Raw genomic sequence first — 20895 nt, forward strand, 5'->3', positions numbered from 1 at the left:
AGAAAATGGTTTCTTACCTGAAAAAAAGTTTGAAAACCTCTGATGATTTTAAAAAGTGCACATGACTTAGAATGAATTTGGCAAGTTAATCAACCCATGAGAGGATGCATATAAAAAGATTTCTAACCTTAACAAAAGGTTATACAATATTATTATTTTTATAAATCTAAGAATATATGTCATTCTCACTTTCTTCTTATCATAAGTAAAATAAAGGGGTTCACGGAAAGACATTTGGGTAAATATTTTAATTATTTCTTCAGTTTCCTATGCTTCTTTCTTTGGTCAAAACCTGCTTGCATTATGCTGGTATCCTCAAGTTTACTGCACCTAAGCGAGCAATTCCCAATGACAGATTTCTCCTTGTATACTGTAATACAATGCACATACAGCTTGGGAAAATCCAAATGCCTGGGTATACTCCCTGACACAAATGTTTCTTATAAGCATAAGAGAAATTGTCACGCTGTAACTTCCAAACTCTTTCTTTAAGTTTAGAGATGAGTTTAGAGATTATATCTGGGCTTATTTGAGGACTGAATAAAACACTACCTATGAGATATATATAGCTCCTTAGAGGATTCTTATCACTTTCGTAAAAGAATAAGAACTACAACTTGTAAATCAACCTTCCTTTCAAATGAAAGGTATTTATCTGGATATAAAAACAACCTCCCTGGCAAAAAGCCCTAAACTGAGTTTATCATGTACTGAATCAACATAAACATTTGTCTGGCAGAGTTACAGACTGGTTAAAGAAACAGATCCATTTGCTTGATTAAACTTACAAATCAATGGATTTGTAAACATTATAAAAAATGTATAAATTAGCTAAATTTATAGAAAATGAAAAAATAAGAAAATGAAGATAAATAAGTGAATTTTCAAAATATGGTTTTGAATTTAATTCAAAAAATTTTACCTTTAGGTGATATTATCCAGAAAACAACTCAATAAGCCTTGGACATCATATTTTGTTAAATTATTGTTCATTCACTTATTTTTAGCGAGTATTTTATAAATCTGCTTTCACAAAGAAAAAGGGGACAAAGTATGTTCCAATTTGATATTCATTATTACTAGAAAGGATTCAAGAATAAAATAAATAACAACAGTCAGAAAAGGGAGTAAACAAACAAAGTACTCCTTACAGAGGAGCAAGGACAGTATTTTAAGTAAGTTCAGAAAGGATTTTGCCATTTCATTAGTCAGTCAACAGATTTCAATTGTGTACCTAAATGCATTTTGGAGGGGGGGCAGGGGGGCACCAGGAAATAGCAATAAACATAATAGTGTACAATAAACATAACAGGGTCTTTACAATCAAGGAGCTGACATTTTTGTGAGAGAGAAAGACAACCATAAACTCATAAACAAATCAGGCAATTTCAGGTATCAATAAGTGCCATCAGTAAAACAAGACAGGGTAATGGCATAAAAGGTAGCATGGGAGGGGTCCTATGTTAGTTGGGATAATGAGGAAAAGCCTCGCTAAAGAAATATTTGAGAGACAATCAGGGGATAAAAACCTTCAAACAGAAGAAAAAGTAAGTGCAAAGGCAGATTGGAACAAACTGAGCAGAAAGCAGATGAATGAGAGGACTGAGTGGACAGAGCTGAGTTTAGAGGTCACCTGAGAATCCTCTCGTGTATGACTCTGTAGGCCATAATTCACAAGCTAGATTCAATAGATACATAGGAGCACTTTCTACACACAATACTGGAAAAACACATGGGAATTTACATTAAATAGCTATAGAAACTTTGTAACAAACATATTGTTAGGTCACAAAAAACTCAGTAAGTTCCAAAACAGAAAAAGAATATAGGCCACTTTCTCTGATTACAGTGTAACATACCTAGAAAGATAAAATCAAGGAATGGCCAAAAATTTCTATTCATTTGGTGATAAAAATATATCATTATGATCTTATGAGGCTACTATCAACAACTTCATAGCAGGTTTCTGGGGAGGCTGTTGATAAGTTTGCTCAGTCTAAAAGACTCAGTGGGTATAAGCAAAGTAGTCCAATGTGAGTAATATGAATACTTTCAGAATTAGCCATCCATCAATCCTGGCTTAGGACCCAAACTTTAGGCAATGGGGACAGAATGAGTAAGACAGAGATCCACACATACTGAGACTGTTTGCAGAAGCATAAGGAGAGAGGATTAAAACATGATAGAGATGGATGAAAATGAAAGTATAAGTACATACACAACATCTGACCACAAATTTTCTTATGACTATGAGCAAAATCCCAAACCAAACCCAACTTAAAACAAAGGAACCCTCTATAGGGGAAACAATGAACATACCTATTACTTAAAGAAACCTCCTTTACATGTTGTGATGAGAATTCTTTACAGTGATTAGAATGATGATTTTAATTACACAATAGTTCTATGTAGTACTGATGGTGATGTGAAAGGAAATGAAAGTGATTTTTGGTTTTAAAATCATTATTTACAACATAAAAGTTACTGAACATATTTTTAGGGTATTTCCATGTTAAATACATGATGCTCGGCAAACACAATGGACATTTTTCTGCTAAAAATCCATTTTAAAACTACTCTATTTTGTATCTAAATGTATAATCCTATTATTCTCAATATATATAAGGCTGTATTATTTTCTTTTAAATGAGAATAACTTGGAACTTTATGTCCTAAACCAAATCTCGAGGCTCTATAAACTACACATATCCACCTAAAAAGTATTAATTGTTGAAAACAATAAAAATTTTAATATTTTACAGCTTCTTCTGTATCATCAGCCCAAAACTATGCAGTAAGTTTTTATGACATTTGCCCTTAGATAAAATCTAAATTCAGACAGTAAGAAGACAACTAATTGTAGTTAAATCTTGCTCAATACAACAGATTTGCAGAACGTGCCCTCTTTATCTTTTTTTTTCTCACATATATTCCATTATTTGTTTCAGAGGTACAGATCTGTGATTCAACAGTCTTGCACAATTCACAGCGCTCACCATAGTACATACCCCCCCAATGTCTATCACCCAGCCACCCCATCCCTCCCACCCCACCCCCACTCCAGCAATCCTCAGTATGTTTCCTGAGATTAAGAATTTCTCCTATCAGTGAGGTCATATGATACATGTCTTTCTCTGATTGACTTATTTCGCTCAACATAACATAACAATAAAAAATTAAAAAAAATAAATAAAATACAACAGATTTGGCCTTTCTTACACTTTTTCTCTTCCAAATTCCTCTCAGTCATGCCAAGTGTGTTGTGAATTTGGTCTCTAATACAACCACAAAATTTCAGAACCTGAACACAATCCACATTGTATTAGAATAGATTCTAATGGTGCTTCCGTTAGTTACAAATGTTGATGTGGTATATAAAACACTGCCATCTACTGGGAACATCTGGTAATCAAAAGCAACAAATAAAAACAGGAAGTTTGCTTTTTAATAAACATAGTTATGCTCTTTGTCATAGCATATTAAGAATATAAGAAGAATCACATAGACCCTTCTATCAAGGATTTTAAATCTAGTAAAGGATACAAATGAAGACAGAATTAATTATAGCAAGTTGTGAAATTATAAGGATGACAGTGATAAGTGCTAAAAATGTGCAAAGTAAAGGAGCAGAGAGGGAATACAGAAAAGGTGCAATTCATTTTGAATAGCGAACTAGGAAACACTTATTTTTTTTAAAGATTTTATTTATTTATTTGACAGAGAAAGAAACAGCAAAAGAGGGAACACAAGCAGGGGGAGTGGGAGAGAGAGTAGCAGGCTTCCTGCTGAGCAGGGAACCTGATGCAGGGCTCTATCCCAGGACCCTGGGATCATGACCTGAGCTGAAGGCAGACACTTGACTGAGCCACCCAGAGTCCTAGGAAACACTTAATAGAAGTGATATTTGGCAGATTCATAAGAATAGCAGGTTTTCAACAGATGAACGTGTGGAGTGATAAAGATATGTAATTTTGCATTTATAACCCTTAATCTCATAACCAATAACATATTCTGCCTCCAGTGAGATGAATTTCATCTCCAGAAAAGAGTCCATGGTACTGGAAAGAAAAAGGGGAAGGAATGAATAGTTTTGTGTGGCTGGAACCTATTATAGCTAGGGAACACGTAGAAGTTAAAATTAGACAAATCGATCACAGCTCCAATAGTCTTTAATGTCCAGATAAGGAATTTAAACATTTTTTTCAGATAACAAACAGCAAGCCATCAGTAGTTTATGAGCATAGTAGTGATGAACCATACAAGTGGAGTTTCATTATATGATGGATATATTATATATTTAGATGTTATATAATCTATATTATATATAATATATATTCCTGTATCATACAAGATATATTTCTATAATTGTATTACATATGCAGTAAACAAATCTATATTTTATATATTTAGTTTATATACATTTAACTTATATAGTTTATAATATTTATATTATATGGAAAATTATAGCTTTTTAAATAACAAAATATTTATAAATTTATATGCCTTATGTGTATATAAAATACATAATATCATGTGTCTGTGTGCATATATACAGAAAGTATTAGCAGCAGGCCTGCAATCTATTTGCTCCCTTAACTGGTGGTACTCAGGAAAGAAAGATGTCCTAGTCAAATCCCCTTGTAAACTTGCTAATGACAGACCTCCTGGTAAATGTACTAATGATATTCACTTGACCTTATCTTCATAATGCTTTTAGCTGATGGATGTGGTCTCTTTAAGCAGCTCAATGTAAATAATCCTAGGATGTATGGATTCCTATGGCATGGCTCCCTGAAAAACATCACTTAAGTTATATAAGTATCACACTATAAAATAAAAACATTATATGATTAAAATAGCTCTTTTTTGTAAATGATGCCCTGCATGTTTCTTTTTGAGAATTCCTATGTAAAATCTGGGCCAGAGCCAATCCAAAATGGCAAGAAAGGACCTGGAAAGCAGTGATGGCAGTTCCAGGCTTCTCCGTGCTTCACCTGGGTCTCACAACTACCTGTATCCTTGAAATTCTTAAATTGGATATTAGCTAAAATCTGATTTTTGTCATTTTGAGTATTTCAACCCTTTGTGTTTTATGTATATGTGTTTATATGTCTATGTGTACATGTATTTTTAAGTTATATGATAAAATATGAACATGTCCCAAACAACCGTCGAATTCCATCTCTTTTATCAAAACACCCTTATAGTTTGTAGAATATCCTTCCGTGAATATGCATCCTACTCTACCCAAATCTAAAATCTAAATGTAAGCAAGAACTCTGTTAACTATATCCATAGCACCTAGATGCCATATGTGGTTGGCATATGTTCACTAAATGAATGAATGAAAATACAAACATATTGCACATTTTTTCTTTACATAAACGGGATTGTGCTATATACACAGGACAACTTCCTTTTTTAATGAGAATATAACATATCTTTTAAGTCCAGTTCATACAGCTCTACCTCTTTCTTTTCAAAGGCTGCAATGTAGCATTTTATGGTATGAATATAGTTTGTTAAACCATTTCATCTTTTGTTGGACACCTGGCTTGCTTCTAACATATTCTGCATTAACAAGAAAACTACAGTGAACACTGTTACTATTATATTTATGTGTTTGTGCTATGACTTCCATACATTAGATCCCTAGAAGTAAAAACACAGGGCTGATTCTAGTGAGTGCTTTCAAATTACATTCTTTTTTCACTTTTGCCAATCTGATAAAACTCTCATGTCCTCTTAAGCATATTTTCTATAATGCTCAGTATGTTTATTTCTACTGTGAAATGCTTCTCTAAATTTTTTAAAAAGTTTTATTTCTTATTAATTATAATAACTATTAAATATAAAAGACATTTATTTTATGTGCTACAAATAATTTGTTATTCTGTCTTATATTTTAACTTTTTGGAGCCATCTTTACAGGTTAGAAGTTTTTAATATTTAGATATCCAAATGTACCACGTGTTCCCTTTATAACCTTTGGAGTTTTGCATTTTGCTTAGAGCTTCTCTACTCCAAGGCTATTAAAAAATGCTCTCTTATGTCTTCTTTAATGTACAGAGAGTTTTGTTTGATATAGCTAAATTATTAACCATCTAGAATTTTATGGTGGATTTACCAGATGAAAACACACTATTTTAAAGCATTTTAAAATGCAATATTAACTTCCTAAAATTTTGTACTCCATCTTTTACATTAAATTCCCATACCTAGACCTGGATCAGAGCTGTTTAATACTCATGGGTATTCTAAGACACTTTATCTTTTTACTTAATGAAAAGAAGGGCTGGCAGAAAATAATCATGATACATTGGTAAATTCACCAATTTTTGTGTGGACTATTTATGAATAGCCACAAAGCTCCGAAACTAGAGACAGCATATACATGTCTTTAAAAAAAAAATGATTAAGATTATGCACACGAGGTGATTATATTTTACTTTATCTAATATATCAGAAAAATTATAAATCATGTTCAGATTTTTTCAGGGGGTAGAAGTTAAGTGCAGATAGGAGAGAAGTGGAGGAAATCACTAATATTTGCCTATGTTCTATTATATCTTAATACTGCTTAGTCAATTATTAGACTTGGCTTTGCAACAATGGCTTAAAAGTTTTCCTGTATTTACTTTCGTTAATTTATAGAGACTTCAATAAAATAAGATTTGGAAGGAAGGAAGAAAGAGAACTTTCAATATGAAAACAAAATACCTAAAACTTTCCCCACACTAAAATTAACTTTATTCCCATAAATAATACATATTAATATTTTTTGAATGCTATATTTAAGCTTAAAAACTTAATCGTCCCTCCAAAATAAGCTTAAAAATAACTTCCTCTTACCTGCCGTAAAGTACGTGCCACTATGCTTTCTAATACTGGTCCCCTATCTTCATGCAGCAAATGAACTTCATCAAGAATAAGGAGCTTCACAATTTGGGAAAGAGCTACATCTCCGACACTCTTTCTTGTCACTACATCCCATTTTTCTGGGGTGGTCACAAGCATCTATAAGATAAATTAAAAAAAAAGAAAAAGTCACATAGTTAATATAAATTTCAATGTGTCATTCAAAAAGAAATATGATAGGCAACAATTATACAGATCAAATAAAAAGTGTTTAAAATATCCTGGAATGATATATAATTTACTATAGACACTGTCACTTCAAGAGTAATATTTCATTTCATCTAGCTTCACTTAAGTTGTGATATTAAGTCATTATTTAAAACTCAGTGATGATAGTCTGTCAAAAAATTGTAGTGAAGTGTACAAAATACATATTTTTTGAAAAGTGTCTTCTGATGTAAAAAAACAAATGATTCTGAGGTGCCTGGGTGGCTCAGTTGGTTAAACATCTGCCTTTGGATCATGCCTGGGTTGGAACCCTGCTTTGGGCTCCCTGTTCAGTGGGGAATCTGCTTGCCCCTCACCCTCTGCGCCTCCCCCGCCCCTGCTCCTGTGCTATCAAATAAATAAATAAATAAATAAATAAATAAATAAATAAAATCTTAAAAAAAAACAAAATAAAAACAAATGATTCTATCTTTTAAACTGCATACATTGATAATGGTCTTTATGTGAAAAGGGACAACAAAGTGAACCAAGTGTTAAAAGGCAATAAAAAGGAAATCAAGAATCCACTCTAGAAATGATCACCTTTTTATACCTATCCAAATGTGAAGGAAAATTTACTAATGACACAGTTTTCAACAAATTGCCCTTTAATATCAACTAGTATATGCACTATTTAGTACCCAAAACTAATACATATAATACAGCCTAACTGGCACATAATAGCAACCCAAGGACTGAGTCACTGGAGACTCTAGGGTGTGTAGAGCAGAAGGTAAGCCTGAGGCATTTATGTGAACTTCACAGTAGCAGACCATTTAACGTGAAACTGGAATGATAATTCTCTTTGCTTTTCACATATTAAATTGTGTCCTCTAAAATCACCCTGTTGCAGAGACAAAGATGCCAAGTTTAATATACCTTCTATGATAGTAATACTACATTAGGAAATAAAGCAGTATGTGGATAATTCAAAGAATACTACATAACAAATCAAGACCAAGGCCTCTCATGGCCAGTGTATCAGGATTAGAGACTGATGAGGGTCACAACTGAACTGTGCTTTGAAGGGGTTAACTGAGATGAGAGTCAGATTGTTCTCTCAACATTTTTGTTATTTCACATCTGATTAAGTCATCTATGGGGACAATAATAATCTTTTTTTTTTAGATTGGTACAAGTTACATATAAATTCTTAAAAATCCAGAGTCTAAATTTGCCAATATGACCTGTTGCATTATTAGAGCTACCACTGCTATCATTATGAAATGGACTGTGTCAACGACAACATTTAGAAGCTGTACTTGAACAGAAATTAACTGACAAACTATAATGAATCGGATTAAGGAATTTATATCTAAAATATGAAATACTATAAATCCAAAGCTACTTAGTTGAAAGTTGCTAAGGCTGAATGGCAATGTTGAGATCACATCAAATTTTATAGAAAAGATATGCTGCTGGAATTAAATATAAACAGATGCATAATAAATTTTGAGATCTAAAATGGGTAAAAATATTCACTGTGAATTAAAATCTTTTGGAACAAATTTAAATTGAACTTCTACTTTGAATAATGACAAATTTAAAATAATCCAAGATGTATTAATATAAATACACCCAGGGATTACTTAATAACAACCTTTTTCATTAAAAATCCTGGAAGATGCTGATCTGTTTTCAAAACAATTCTACTACACTGTACATTTAATATCAGAATTTAAATAAGTAAGCTTATTAAGTCACAAATGTTAGGAATGACACAGGGTGCACCTTTAAATAATAAATACAAAGCTTGGTTACCTACCTCACCATGAACTTAGACTATTATGCTAATACTGTCTTATAATTAACTTTCAGAGATGACAATGTGGCAACAAATTGTAAAATCAAATTTTTCAGATATCAGAAAGCTGTACCAATGAAACCTTAAAAATCCATTTTAGCATTTTATTATACTTTACTTTCAGCATAGTGAGAAAAGGCTTCATTTATATTACTATTTCATCACTTCAGTTCCCTGAACTTAAAATGGCTAGAACATAAAGTGTCACATTTGCTTAATGAATTGGAACTCATGCAAGACATTTCCATCTGCTCTTATATTGGGGCATGGGTTAACTGTCAACATTTTTACTGTCAACTTAAATTTCTCTCAATATATGTACTTATTCCCTCAGAAATACAAAAATCATTACTTGAAACTGTTCCAATTTTATCCTGCCCACTGGGAAAATGGCATAGTTGTGATGCTATATACTACCATTGGATCAAAAATTTGGTGTATTTAGTTTTAAAATGCTCATCCATTTGACAGAAATACCAAATGACCTAAGACCTGCCAGAACCAATTCATCTGGTAAATTCACTTAAACATTAATAATAATAATAGTAACATTACATAGTAATAATAAATAATAATAGTAATATTATTATTTCACCGTTTAAAACACTATGACCTAAGGGAAGTCACTTCATTTCTTTTATTTTCCAGCTTTATTGAGATATTGAGATGTAACATATGTAAATTTAAGGTGCACATGTGGTGATTGGATACAGGTATATAATGCTAAATGATTACCATAAAAAGTTTAATTAACCCTTCCATCCCCTCATACAATTATGTGCATGTGTGTATGCATGTGTGGTGGTAACATTTAAGGTCCACTTTATTAATAACTTTCAAGTATATAATAGAGCACTGTAAATTACAATTACCATGCTGTACATTAGATCCTGAGAACATACTCATCTTATAGCTGTAAGTTTATATCCCTTGACCAATATATCCCCATTTCCCCTACCTCCAGCCCTTGGCAACCACCACTCCACTATTTAAGTTCAACTTTTTTATATTCCACATTTAAGTAAGAACATGCAGTATTGGTCATTCTCTGTCTTATTTCACTTAGCATAATGTCCTCAAGGTCCATCCATGTTGTCAAAAAGTTTGAGTTTCCTTCCTTTTTATGGCTGAGCAATATTCCATTGTACATATATATCACATTTTCTTTATCTATTCATCCACTGGTTGTTCCCATGTCTTGGCTACTGTTGATAATGCTTCAAAGAACATGGGGGAGTGTGGGGATGTTCAATTTTGTCAAGTGATTTTTTTCTGCATCTAGTAAGATGATGGTATGATTTTTCTCTTTCATTCTATTAATATGATGTATTGGTCTGGTTAGATTTTCTCTTTCTTCATGACTCAGTAGGTTGTATGTTTCTAGGAATTTATCCATTTTTTTCTAGGTTGTTCAATTTGCTGATGTATAATTGCTCATAGTAGTTTCTTATGATCCTTTATTTCTATGGTATCCAAATTGGAAAGGAAGCAGTGAAACTGTCACTATTTGCAGAAGACATGATACTATATATAGAAAAACCCTAACGACTCCACCAAAAAATACCTTGTTAAAACTAATAAATTAATTCAGTAAAGTTGGAGGATACAAAATGAATAGACAGAAATCTATTGCATTTCTTTAAATTAATAACAAACTATAATCGAAATGCAGAAAACAATCTCATTTACAATTGCATCAAAATGAATAAAATATCTGGGAATAAATTTAACCAAGGAGGTGAAAGATCTATACTCTGAAAACTGTAAGACGTTAATGAAAGAAATTGATGAAGACACTATAACTAGCAAGATATTCTGTGTTCATGGATTGGAAGAATTAATATTGTTAAAAATGTCCATACTACCCAAAACAATCTACAGATTCGATGTAATCCCTATCAAAATCCTAATGGCATTTTTCACAGAACTAGAACAAAAAATTCTAAAATATGTATGAAACCATAAAAGACCCAAAGTAGACAAACCAATCTTGAGAAAGTTGGAGGCATCACAGTCCCTGATTTCAAATTATATCGCAAAGCTATAATCAAAAGAATATGGTATGGGCCAAAAAAGACTCACATATATAAATGGAACAGAATAGAGAGCCCAGAAATAAACAACACATGTATGGTTAATTAATTTACAACAAAGGAGCCAAGACTATACAGTGGGGAAAAGACAGTCTTCAATAAATGGAGTTGGAAAAACTGGATAGCCACATGCAGAAGAATAAAATCAGACCATTTTCTTACACCATGCACAAAAATTGACTGAAAATAGATAAAAGACATGAATTTAAGACCTGATAACATAAAACTCCTAGAAGAAAACAAGGGCAGTAGGCTCATTGACATTGGATTTTAGGATCTGACTCCAAAAGCAAAGGCAACAAATGCAAAAATAAACAAAGCAGGACTACATCAAACTAAAAAAGCTTCTTCACAGCAACGGAAACCATCAATAAAATGAAAGGGGCAGCCTACCAACTGGGAGAAAATATTTGCAAATCATATATCTGATAAGGGGTTAATATCCAAAATAAATACTCAAACAACTCAATAGCAAAACAAACAAAGTAATCTGAGGCTATTATCAAAAGGCTATTATAAAAAAGATATGAAATAACAAGTGTTGGAGAGGATGTGGAGAAAAGAAAACACTGTACATTGTTGGCAGGCATGTAAACTGGTGCCCTAGTATGGAAAACAGTAGGGAGGTTCCTCAAAAATTAAAAATACAACTACCATATGATCCAGATATTTCAGATATTCTGCTTATTTATCAGAAAATAATAGCACTAATTTAAAAAGATATGTGTACCTCTATGTTCACTACAGCTTTATTTACAATAGCGAAGATAAGGAAACAACCTAAGTGTTCATCAATAGATGAATGGATAAAGAAGGTATACACACACAATGGAATAATACTCAGTCATAAAATATAAGAAGGAAACTTACTATTTGCAACAACATGTATAGACCTTGAGGATATTATGCTAAGTGAAATAAATTAGAGAACGACAAGTACAATATGATTTCACTTATATGTGGAATCTAAAAAACAAAACAAATGAATAATACCAAACACAACTTACTGATACAGAGAACAGATCAGTGGTTATCAGAAGGAAAGAGGTTGGGGGTGGGTAAAATGGGTAAAGGTGGTGAAGTGTATGGTGATGAATGATAAACAGACTCACTGTGGTGATCACTTTGTAGTGTATACAAAGAATAATTATGTTGTACACCTGAAAGTAATACAATGTTATAAATCAATTTTACAGCAATAAAATAAAATATTAAAGAAATACAAGAAATTTTTAAAATAAAAGCATACTTTCTTTCCTTTATAATACTTAAAACTGATTTTGAAATGTTGTACTTAGAGTATAAAAAAATGGGGAAAAATGTTTAAACTAATTACATAAATAACTTTTAAAAAAAACCAGAATGGTAAAATACCAAAAAATAGTCATTAAAATCCCACAGATTAACAATAGTATTACTAATAACAATGGTATTAATAATAGTATCACTATTATTTCATCAAATCTCAGGAGACATTGATTATAAGCGACACCATCATTGTAAGTGTCATTAAGAAGTTAAAAAAAAAAACACTATCAAGAAAATTTTTCTTTTCATCTATGTGTACTCTCTAATGCCCATCACCTATTTCATCCATTCTTTCACCCAGGTTCCCTCTAGTAATCATCAGTTTGTTCTCAATAGTTAACAGTCTGTTTCTTGGTTTGTTTCTCTTTTTTTTTTCCTTTGCTCATTTCTTTTGTTTCTTAAATTCCACAGATGAATAAGATCATATGGTATTTGTCTTTCTCTGACTTAACTTCACTTAACATTATACTCTCCAGCTCTATCCATGTTGTTGCAAATGACAAGATTTCATTCCTTTTTAAGATTGAATATATTCCATTATGTATACCACTTCCTCTTTATCCATTAATCTACTGATGGACACTTGGGCTGCTTCCATAGTTTGGCTTTGTAAATGATGCCACAATAAACATAGCGGTGCATGTATTGCTTTGAAGTAGTGTTTTTGTATTTTGGGGATAAATACCCAATAGTTTGATTACTGGATAATAGCTTAGTTTTATTTTTAATTTTTTGAGGAACCTCCATACTGTTTCCCACAGTGGCGGCACCAATTTTCAATCCCACCAGCAGTGCACAAGGGTTACTTTTTGTCCACATCCTCTCCAATACTTGCTTCTTCTTTTGTTGACTTTAGCCATTCTGACAGGTGTGAGGTGGTATCTCATTGTGGTTTTGATTTGCATTCCCTGATGATGAGTGATGTTGAGCATCTTTTCATGTATCTCTTGGCCATCTGTATATCTTCTTTGGAGGAATGTCTGTTCATGTCTTCTGCCTATTTTTAAATTGGATTATTTGTTTTTTGGGTATTGAGATGTATATATATATTTTTTATATATTTTGGATACTAACGCTTTATCAGTTATGTCATTTGCAAATATCTTCTCCCATTAGGTGGGTTACCTTTTAGTTTTGTTGATTATTTCCTTTGCTGTGCAGAACTGTTTATTTTGATGTAATCCCAGTAGTTTATTTTTATTTTTATTTCCCTTCGTTAGGAGACATATCTAGAAAAATGTTGTGATGGCCAATGTCAGAAATTACTGCCTGTGCTCTCTTCAAGCATTTTCACGGTTTCAGGTCTGATATATAGGTCTTTAATCCATTTTGAATTTATTTTTGTGTATGGTGAAAGAGAGTGGTCCAGTTTTCCCAACACCATTTCTTGAAAAGACTCTTTTTTCCCATTGTATATTCTTGCTTCCTTTGTTGAACATTAATTGACCATATAATTGTGGGTTTACTTCTGGGTTTTCTATTCTGTTCCATTGATCTATTTGTCTTTTTATTCCAGTACCCTACTATTTTATTACTACTGCTTTGTAATATAACTTGAAATGTGGAATTGGGATGCCTCCAGTTTTGTTTTTCTTTTTCAAGATTGCTTTGGCTATTCAGGGACTTTTGTGGTTCCATACAATTTTAGGATTGCTTATTCTAGTTCTGTAAAAAATACTGTTGAAATTTTTATAGGGATTGCATTGAATGTGTAGATTGCTTTGGGTAGTAGAGAAATTTTAACAATATTTGTTCTTCTAACCCATGACCATGGAATGTCTTTTCTGTTTCTTTGCATCATCTTCAATGTCCTTCATCAGCGTCTTATAGTTTTCAGAGAACAGATCTTTCACCTCCTTGGTTAAGTTTATTGCTAAATATGTTATTGTTTTAGATGCAATTGTAAATAGGATTATTTTCTTAATTTCACTTTCTACTGCTTCATTTTTAGCATGTAGCAATGCAACAGATTTCTATACCTTTTGTATTGAATTCACTTATCAGTTCAAGTAGTTTTTTTGGTGGTCTTCTCTCTATATGGCATCACGTCAGCTACAAATAGTGAGCTTTACTTTTTCCTTACCAATTTGGATGCCTTTATTTCCTTATGTTGTCTAACTGCTGTGGCTAAGACTTCTAGTACTATTTTGAATAGAAGTGCTGAGGTTGGACATCCTTGTCTTCTTGTTCTTGACCTCAGGGGAAACACTCTCAGTTTTTCACCACTGAGTATGATATTGGCTGTGGGTTTTCCATATAAGGTCTTTACTATGTTGAGGTATGTTCCCTCTAGACCTATTTTGCAGAGGATTTTTATCATGACTGGATGTTGCACATTATCAAATATTTTTGCTGCATCTATTGAAATGATCTTATGGTTTTTATCCTTCCTCTTATTGATGGGACATATCATATTGATTGTTTTGAGAATACTGAACCACCTTTCATGCCAGGTATATGTCCCAATTGATCATGGTGTATGATTTTTTAAAATATATTGTTAGATTCAGTTTGCTAATATTTTGTTGAGGATTTTTGCTTCTATATTCATCAGAGATACTGGCCTGTAGTTCTTTTTCGTGGTGTCTTTATCTGGTTTTGGTATCAGGGTGATACTGGCCTCAGAGAATAAATTTGGAAGTTTTCCTTCCACTTCCTTTTTTTTTTTTTTTTGAATAGTTTGAGAAGAATAGGTATCAACTCTTTAAATGTTTTATAGTATTTGCTTGTGAAGCTGTCTGTTACTGAACTTTTGTTCGTTAGGAGTTTTTTGATTACTGATTCAATTTCATTGCTGGTGATTAGTATGTTCAAATGTTCTTTCTGCTTTAGTTTTGGTAGGTTATATGTTTCTAGGAATTTATTCTTCTAAGTTGTCCAACTTATTGGAATATAGGTTTTCATAATATTCTGTTACAACTGTTTGTATTTCTGTGGTGTTGGTTGTTATTTCTTCTTTTATTAGTGATTTTGCTTATTTGGGTTCTCTCTTTTTTTTTTAATAAGTCTGGCTAGAGGTTTATCAGCTTTTCTGATCTTTTCAAAGAACCAGCTCCTGGTTTCATCCATTTGTTCTGTTGTTTTCTCAGTTTCTACATCATTTATTTCTGCCCTAATCTTTATTATTTCCTTCCTTTTGCTGGGTTTGGGTTTGTTTATTCTTCTTTTTCTAGCTCCATTACTGTAATATTAGGTTGTTTATCTGAGATTTTTCTTTCTTCTTGAGGTAGGCCTGTATTGCTATAGACTTCCCTCTTAGATCCACTTTTGCTGCATCTCAAAGGTTTTGAACCATTGTTTTCATTTGTTTACATGTGATTTTTGATTTCTTTTTTGATTTCTTGGTTGACCCATTCATTATTTATTAGCAAGTTATTTAACTTCCATGTATTTGTGCTCTTTCCAGATTTTTTCTCTGGTTGATCTCTGTTTACATAGTGTTGTGGTTTGAAAATATGCATGGTATGACTGATTTTTTTGAATTTGTTGAGTTTTATTTTGTGGCTTAATATGTGATCTATTCTGGAGAATGTTCCATGTGTACTTGAAAAGTGTGTATTCTGCTGATTTAGGATGGAATGTTCTGAATATGTATGTTAAGTCCATCTGGTCCAGTGTGTCTTTCAAAGCCACTATTTCCTTGTTCATTTTCTGTTTAGACGATCTGTCCATTGATATAAGTGGGATGTTAAAATCCCCTACTATTATTGTATTACTATTGATTACTTCATGCTTGTTATTAACTGTTTTATGTATTTGGGTGATTCCATGTTGGGTGCATAAATATTTACAATTGTTATATCCTCTCGTTTGATTGTCCCTTTTATTCTTATAGTGTCCTTCTTTGACTCTTGTTACAGTCATTGTTTTAAAGTCTCTTTTGTCCAATATAAGTATTGCTATTCCAGCTTTCTTCTGATATCCATTTGCATGATAAATGTTTCTCCATCTTTTTACTTTCAATCTGCAAGTGTCTTTCACAGTCTAAAATGAGTCTCTTGTAGGCAGCAATAAATGGGTATTTCTTTACCAACTCTGTCACCCTATGGCTTTTGATTGGAGCATTCAGTCTGTTTACATTCAAAGTAATATTGATAGATATGTATTTATTGTCATTTTGTTACTTGTTTTATGGCTGTTTCCACTATCAAGTGAATTTTTAAAATGTGTCTTTCAATTAATGAAATATGGTACACTTAGTTGAAAATGGTAGGGATCTATTAATTAAACTAAAGAGCAAGATTCAAGAATGCTTGCTTAATACATCTTCTCGGGCGAAAACAATCATTCTGGAATTGTTAAAATCACATTCTAATGTTATAGATGTAGACCAGCCAACAGTTCACAAGATTTAAGAATTCTATCTTCCTTTTTAAAATACATGCCACTCAACCAACAAGTTTATAAATTACATGAATGTTTTAATTTAAAGAATAAAGCTAAAATGTCACACGGTTTAGATTCAATAAACATACATATAATTACAGTTATACTAACCTCTGCTATACAAATGTCAGCTCTGATTGATGGCAAGAGCCCCCATAACGGAATCTGACAGCTTGCAAATTATACCTGCCCCTGGCAACACTACAACAAATCAGTTAGTTCCAACTATTTCCTTTTCTACATTTTTATGTTCCTTCCTCTCCCATCAATTCACATGCATGAGTACCTGCTCACACATGTAAAACACAAAGTCTTCTGAAGTATCTAGTTTTATTTATTTATGTCAAGGACCACAGCTTTCAATTATAAGATAAAAATATAGAAATTAATTGGAAAATCTTCAAGTAGAGAGATATTCTTACTTCATATTCTTTGTTGAAAGTACAGGCATGATCAAGCTAAAGCATAAAGAATGTAACCTAAAATGCATCTTGGTATTCTCATGTTAGCAAAAAAACTCTAATACTATTTTCAGTTAATATTTCATAGGTAACATTTACTAAACAAACAAAGGGTAGGGCGCCTGGGTGGCTCAGTTGGTTGGGCGACTGCCTTCGGCTCAGGTCATGATCCTGGAGTCCTGGGATCGAGTCCCGCATCGGGCTCCCCGCTCAGCGGGGAGTCTGCTTCTCCCTCTGACCCTCTTCCCTCTTGTGCTCTCTGTCTCTCATTCTCTCTCTCTCAAATAAGTAAATAAAATATTTAAAATAAGATTATCAACAAAATACCTTTCTTTAAAAAAAAAGGGTAATTCAATAAGAAATTCGAAAACTTTTGAAGGAACAGAGCACAGAATGCTGGGAGTAAGGAAGAAACATTTAAAATACTTTCTAGACTACACATGTTTACAGCTGTAGTATAATTCTCTTTGCAGTTCTTTTTGTTTATTTAAAACACTTTCTAAATATCTCAGGTCATACATACTGAAGTCTAGCCTCATCAGTATAAGCCTAAAAGGATACAATGCTTGGTTACCCTAAAACATAACTAATTACACATAATAGAGAAAAACACAGAAAGTGTTTATATTGTTGTGCATACAAGCCATAAAGACCTTGCTTTAATCTCTAAATGCTTGTCCATAATACCCCAGTATTTCATTCCATTAAAGTCTCATAGAGCAAGGATCTGAAACAATTTATAATGATTCCTCTTCTGCTTACTCATAATGACAGATTTTTGACATGTGAATAATTTGTGGTAGAAACTGGTCCTGTGGTAAGTTCTATTCTGTACAATTGGAGTATGATTCATAGAGTACAGGTTTCCTCAGTTTACTATAGGTGTTTTTTTTTTTTTCCTCTTTCCTGCCACATGTGCAAAGCTCAGTTTGAGGATCAATTTCTTACTAAAATACTTTAAAATGTCATATTGCGATGCCAAACTACTAAAACCTCAAATGTGATGAACTAAAAAATGTATTCTGTAGTAATTCTGAAGTAATTCAAATTACCAATTTTATCTCTTCAAACTAATACGAGACATTCACTACTGAGAGATTTTGCCAATTCAAGAACAATTAATCAAAAGTGTGTTTGGGGTCTACCACTGGGCAGGAGAGACAGATGAAGGAAGGATCCTAACAACTTATCAACAAATTATGGCAAAACCTTAGCTGCTGAAAACTACTGCAATTAAGAAAATTAACTGTCCCTATTGTATACCTACTTCTATCATTTAAATCCTTAAATCCTTTCTATTTTATTTAGGAAAAGAACAAAAGGACATGTGTTCTGTTTAATCACAACTTATGGTTATCCAAGGGAGAGCTTCTCTATAGAAGTCTGTAAATAACTCCACGTCTGCAGATGGTGTCTGTGGTTAGGAATATAAAGATAAAGGCAAGAAGTCTAGAAGCGTATACGATAAGGAGAAACAGAGCAAAGAAGAAATGAAATGTAGTCCAAACTCTTTCTCACACAATGTTACAAAATAAAATAGTCAATGAGTGGGCAGCTGACCCTGCTCAACCAACTGATGCTGCCTCTGCCCACAACTCAGGGTATAAACTATATATATGGAGCCAATATGACCAGGGTGAAGATCCAAATGAAATTATACATTTTTCTGCATTTTTTCCTCCATTTCCTACAATCTTACAAAGTTAGAGCACCGAAAAAGAGATCAAACAATTACTTGTTACTGGCTTTGAAGTGACTTAAACAGAAATTCACATACACTAAAGTAGAGGCTTAGAAAAGTGATAAAGGAGAAAAACAAATATGCCCCAAGCCTATACAGTATCTGTGATGAAGCACAAAACCTTACTGTAAGCTTGCTTGCTTGCTTTTTTTTTTTAAGATTTTATTTATTTAATTGACACAGAGAGAGAGAAAGAGAGAGAGAGAAAGAGAGAGGGAGAGAGCACAAGCAGAGGGAGTGGCAGGCAGGGGAGAGGCAGACTCACGCTGAGCAAGGAGCCTGACGTGGGGCTTGATCCCAGAACCCTGGGATCATGACGTGAGCCAAAGGCAGCCACCCAACTGACTGAGCCACCCAAGTGCCCCTATCAGCTTTCCTGACACCCAAATGAAAAAGACAAATTGGGAGTGATGTCAGCAAAATGGCAGCATAGGAACTTGTAGTGTTTGTCCCCTCCCCCAGGAATATCAATTTGAACAACTATCTGTGCGTGAAAATAACTTCACAAGACCTAAGGATTCCAGGTGAGGAATTACAGCACTTGGGTGAAGTGCAGAAATAAGAAATGTACTAAGGAGAGTAGGAAAGATAGATTCACGTCACCCCTATCACCCCTCCTCTAAGCCCAGGCAGCCCAATGCACAGAGATCCCTTCCCCATTGGGGAAAGAAAGTAAATAGATGTCCCTTTTCATCGCAGGCCCCAGAGCTGGCCTGCTCCCCCAAGCACCAGGCCAACTCCCAAGGCCTTTAGGTGCTCCCTCTGGCTCCTGCAAACCTAGGCCCCTGGCACACCCCAGCACCCACTGGCTTTAGTGCAAGGCAGTTCCTGCAGCCCCAGGAAGCATCTATGGCACAGGCTGGCAGCAGGCTTCTGTGAACCCTGGCCCACGACATGCAAATGTGCTCAACATCACTAATCATGGAAATGCAAATCAAAACCGCAATGAGCCATCACCTAACACCTGTTAGGATGCCTATTACCAAAACAGATACTAGCGTGTATCGTAGGAAACCGCTCCCCAAGTGATTCTGGTATTGCAAATTGAGTTAAGGAAATTGGCTAAATCTGTCAAGTTTCTAGGACTTCAGGACTCCAGGAGTCATTCTCTCTTCAGTTAACTGTTTTCACCTTACTATCCAGATTTTTAAGCAAATCACTAGCCAAAATGATCTTATCATACTAACTACAATAGTTGGGAGCTGAAGTTACACTGTCGTTTTGCCTCCATGGGATATATTTCATTACCTTTACTAATTCATCATGGAGACACACAACTTTGTATCTTGATTAGTATTTGTTTGTCAATGATTCTTAATATCTTATTTTTTTGAAACTGTGCATTTTCCCCCTTGTAAGAATTGTCTCTTCTTGTATTTAGTGTTTATATCATCAAACTGCATAACCTAAATTTTTAATAGAGATATTAACTATAACTAGTGTTGTCATTTTGGAGGTAATGTGGCAAAATCTTTCAAAATTTAAAATGCACAAATCCTAAGTCCAGCAATCTCACTTTCAGAATTCTATCCTCGAAAAAAGGCCTGAACAGGGGCGCCTGGGTGGCTCAGATGGTTGAGCGTCTGCCTTCGGCTCAGGTCATGATCCCAGGGTCCTGGGATCAAGTCCCGCATCGGGCTCCCTGCTCAGCGGGAGCCTGCTTCTCCCTCTGCCTCTCTCTCTCTCTCTGTCTCTGTCTCTCATGAATAAATAAATAAAATTAAAAAAAAAAAGAAAAAAGGCCTGAACACACAAATAGACATTTATGAAGTTTTTTATAAGGCAATAATGTAGGTCTATACATACTGATATTAAGTGAAAAAGCAAAATATTATGCATTTTATACAGATACAAATGTATACATAAAGTATGATTCCATTTTTATTATGCTAAAAGAAAACACAAATGCGTGCACATACATACACACACACACACACACACACACACACACACACACACACACACACACACACACAC

General features: G+C 33.5%; 1 protein-coding gene across 6 annotated transcripts in view; it reads right to left on the reverse strand.

Annotated features, from left to right (window-relative positions):
• The window catches only part of ASCC3 (activating signal cointegrator 1 complex subunit 3), a 332162-nt gene that overhangs the window by 201528 nt on the left and 109739 nt on the right, over positions 1-20895 (reverse strand). For all 6 annotated transcript variants that reach the window (XM_073893705.1, XM_025863078.2, XM_073893703.1 and 3 more), the window contains one exon: positions 6853-7017. In XM_073893705.1, the coding sequence (XP_073749806.1) occupies positions 6853-7017 (165 nt within the window). The remainder of the gene's footprint in view (positions 1-6852; positions 7018-20895) is intronic.

Source organism: Callorhinus ursinus, unplaced genomic scaffold (assembly GCF_003265705.2).
Source record: "Callorhinus ursinus isolate GAN/ISIS: 27379988/994484 unplaced genomic scaffold, GSC_fseal_2.0 scaffold6, whole genome shotgun sequence".
Lineage (NCBI taxonomy): Eukaryota > Metazoa > Chordata > Mammalia > Carnivora > Otariidae > Callorhinus > Callorhinus ursinus.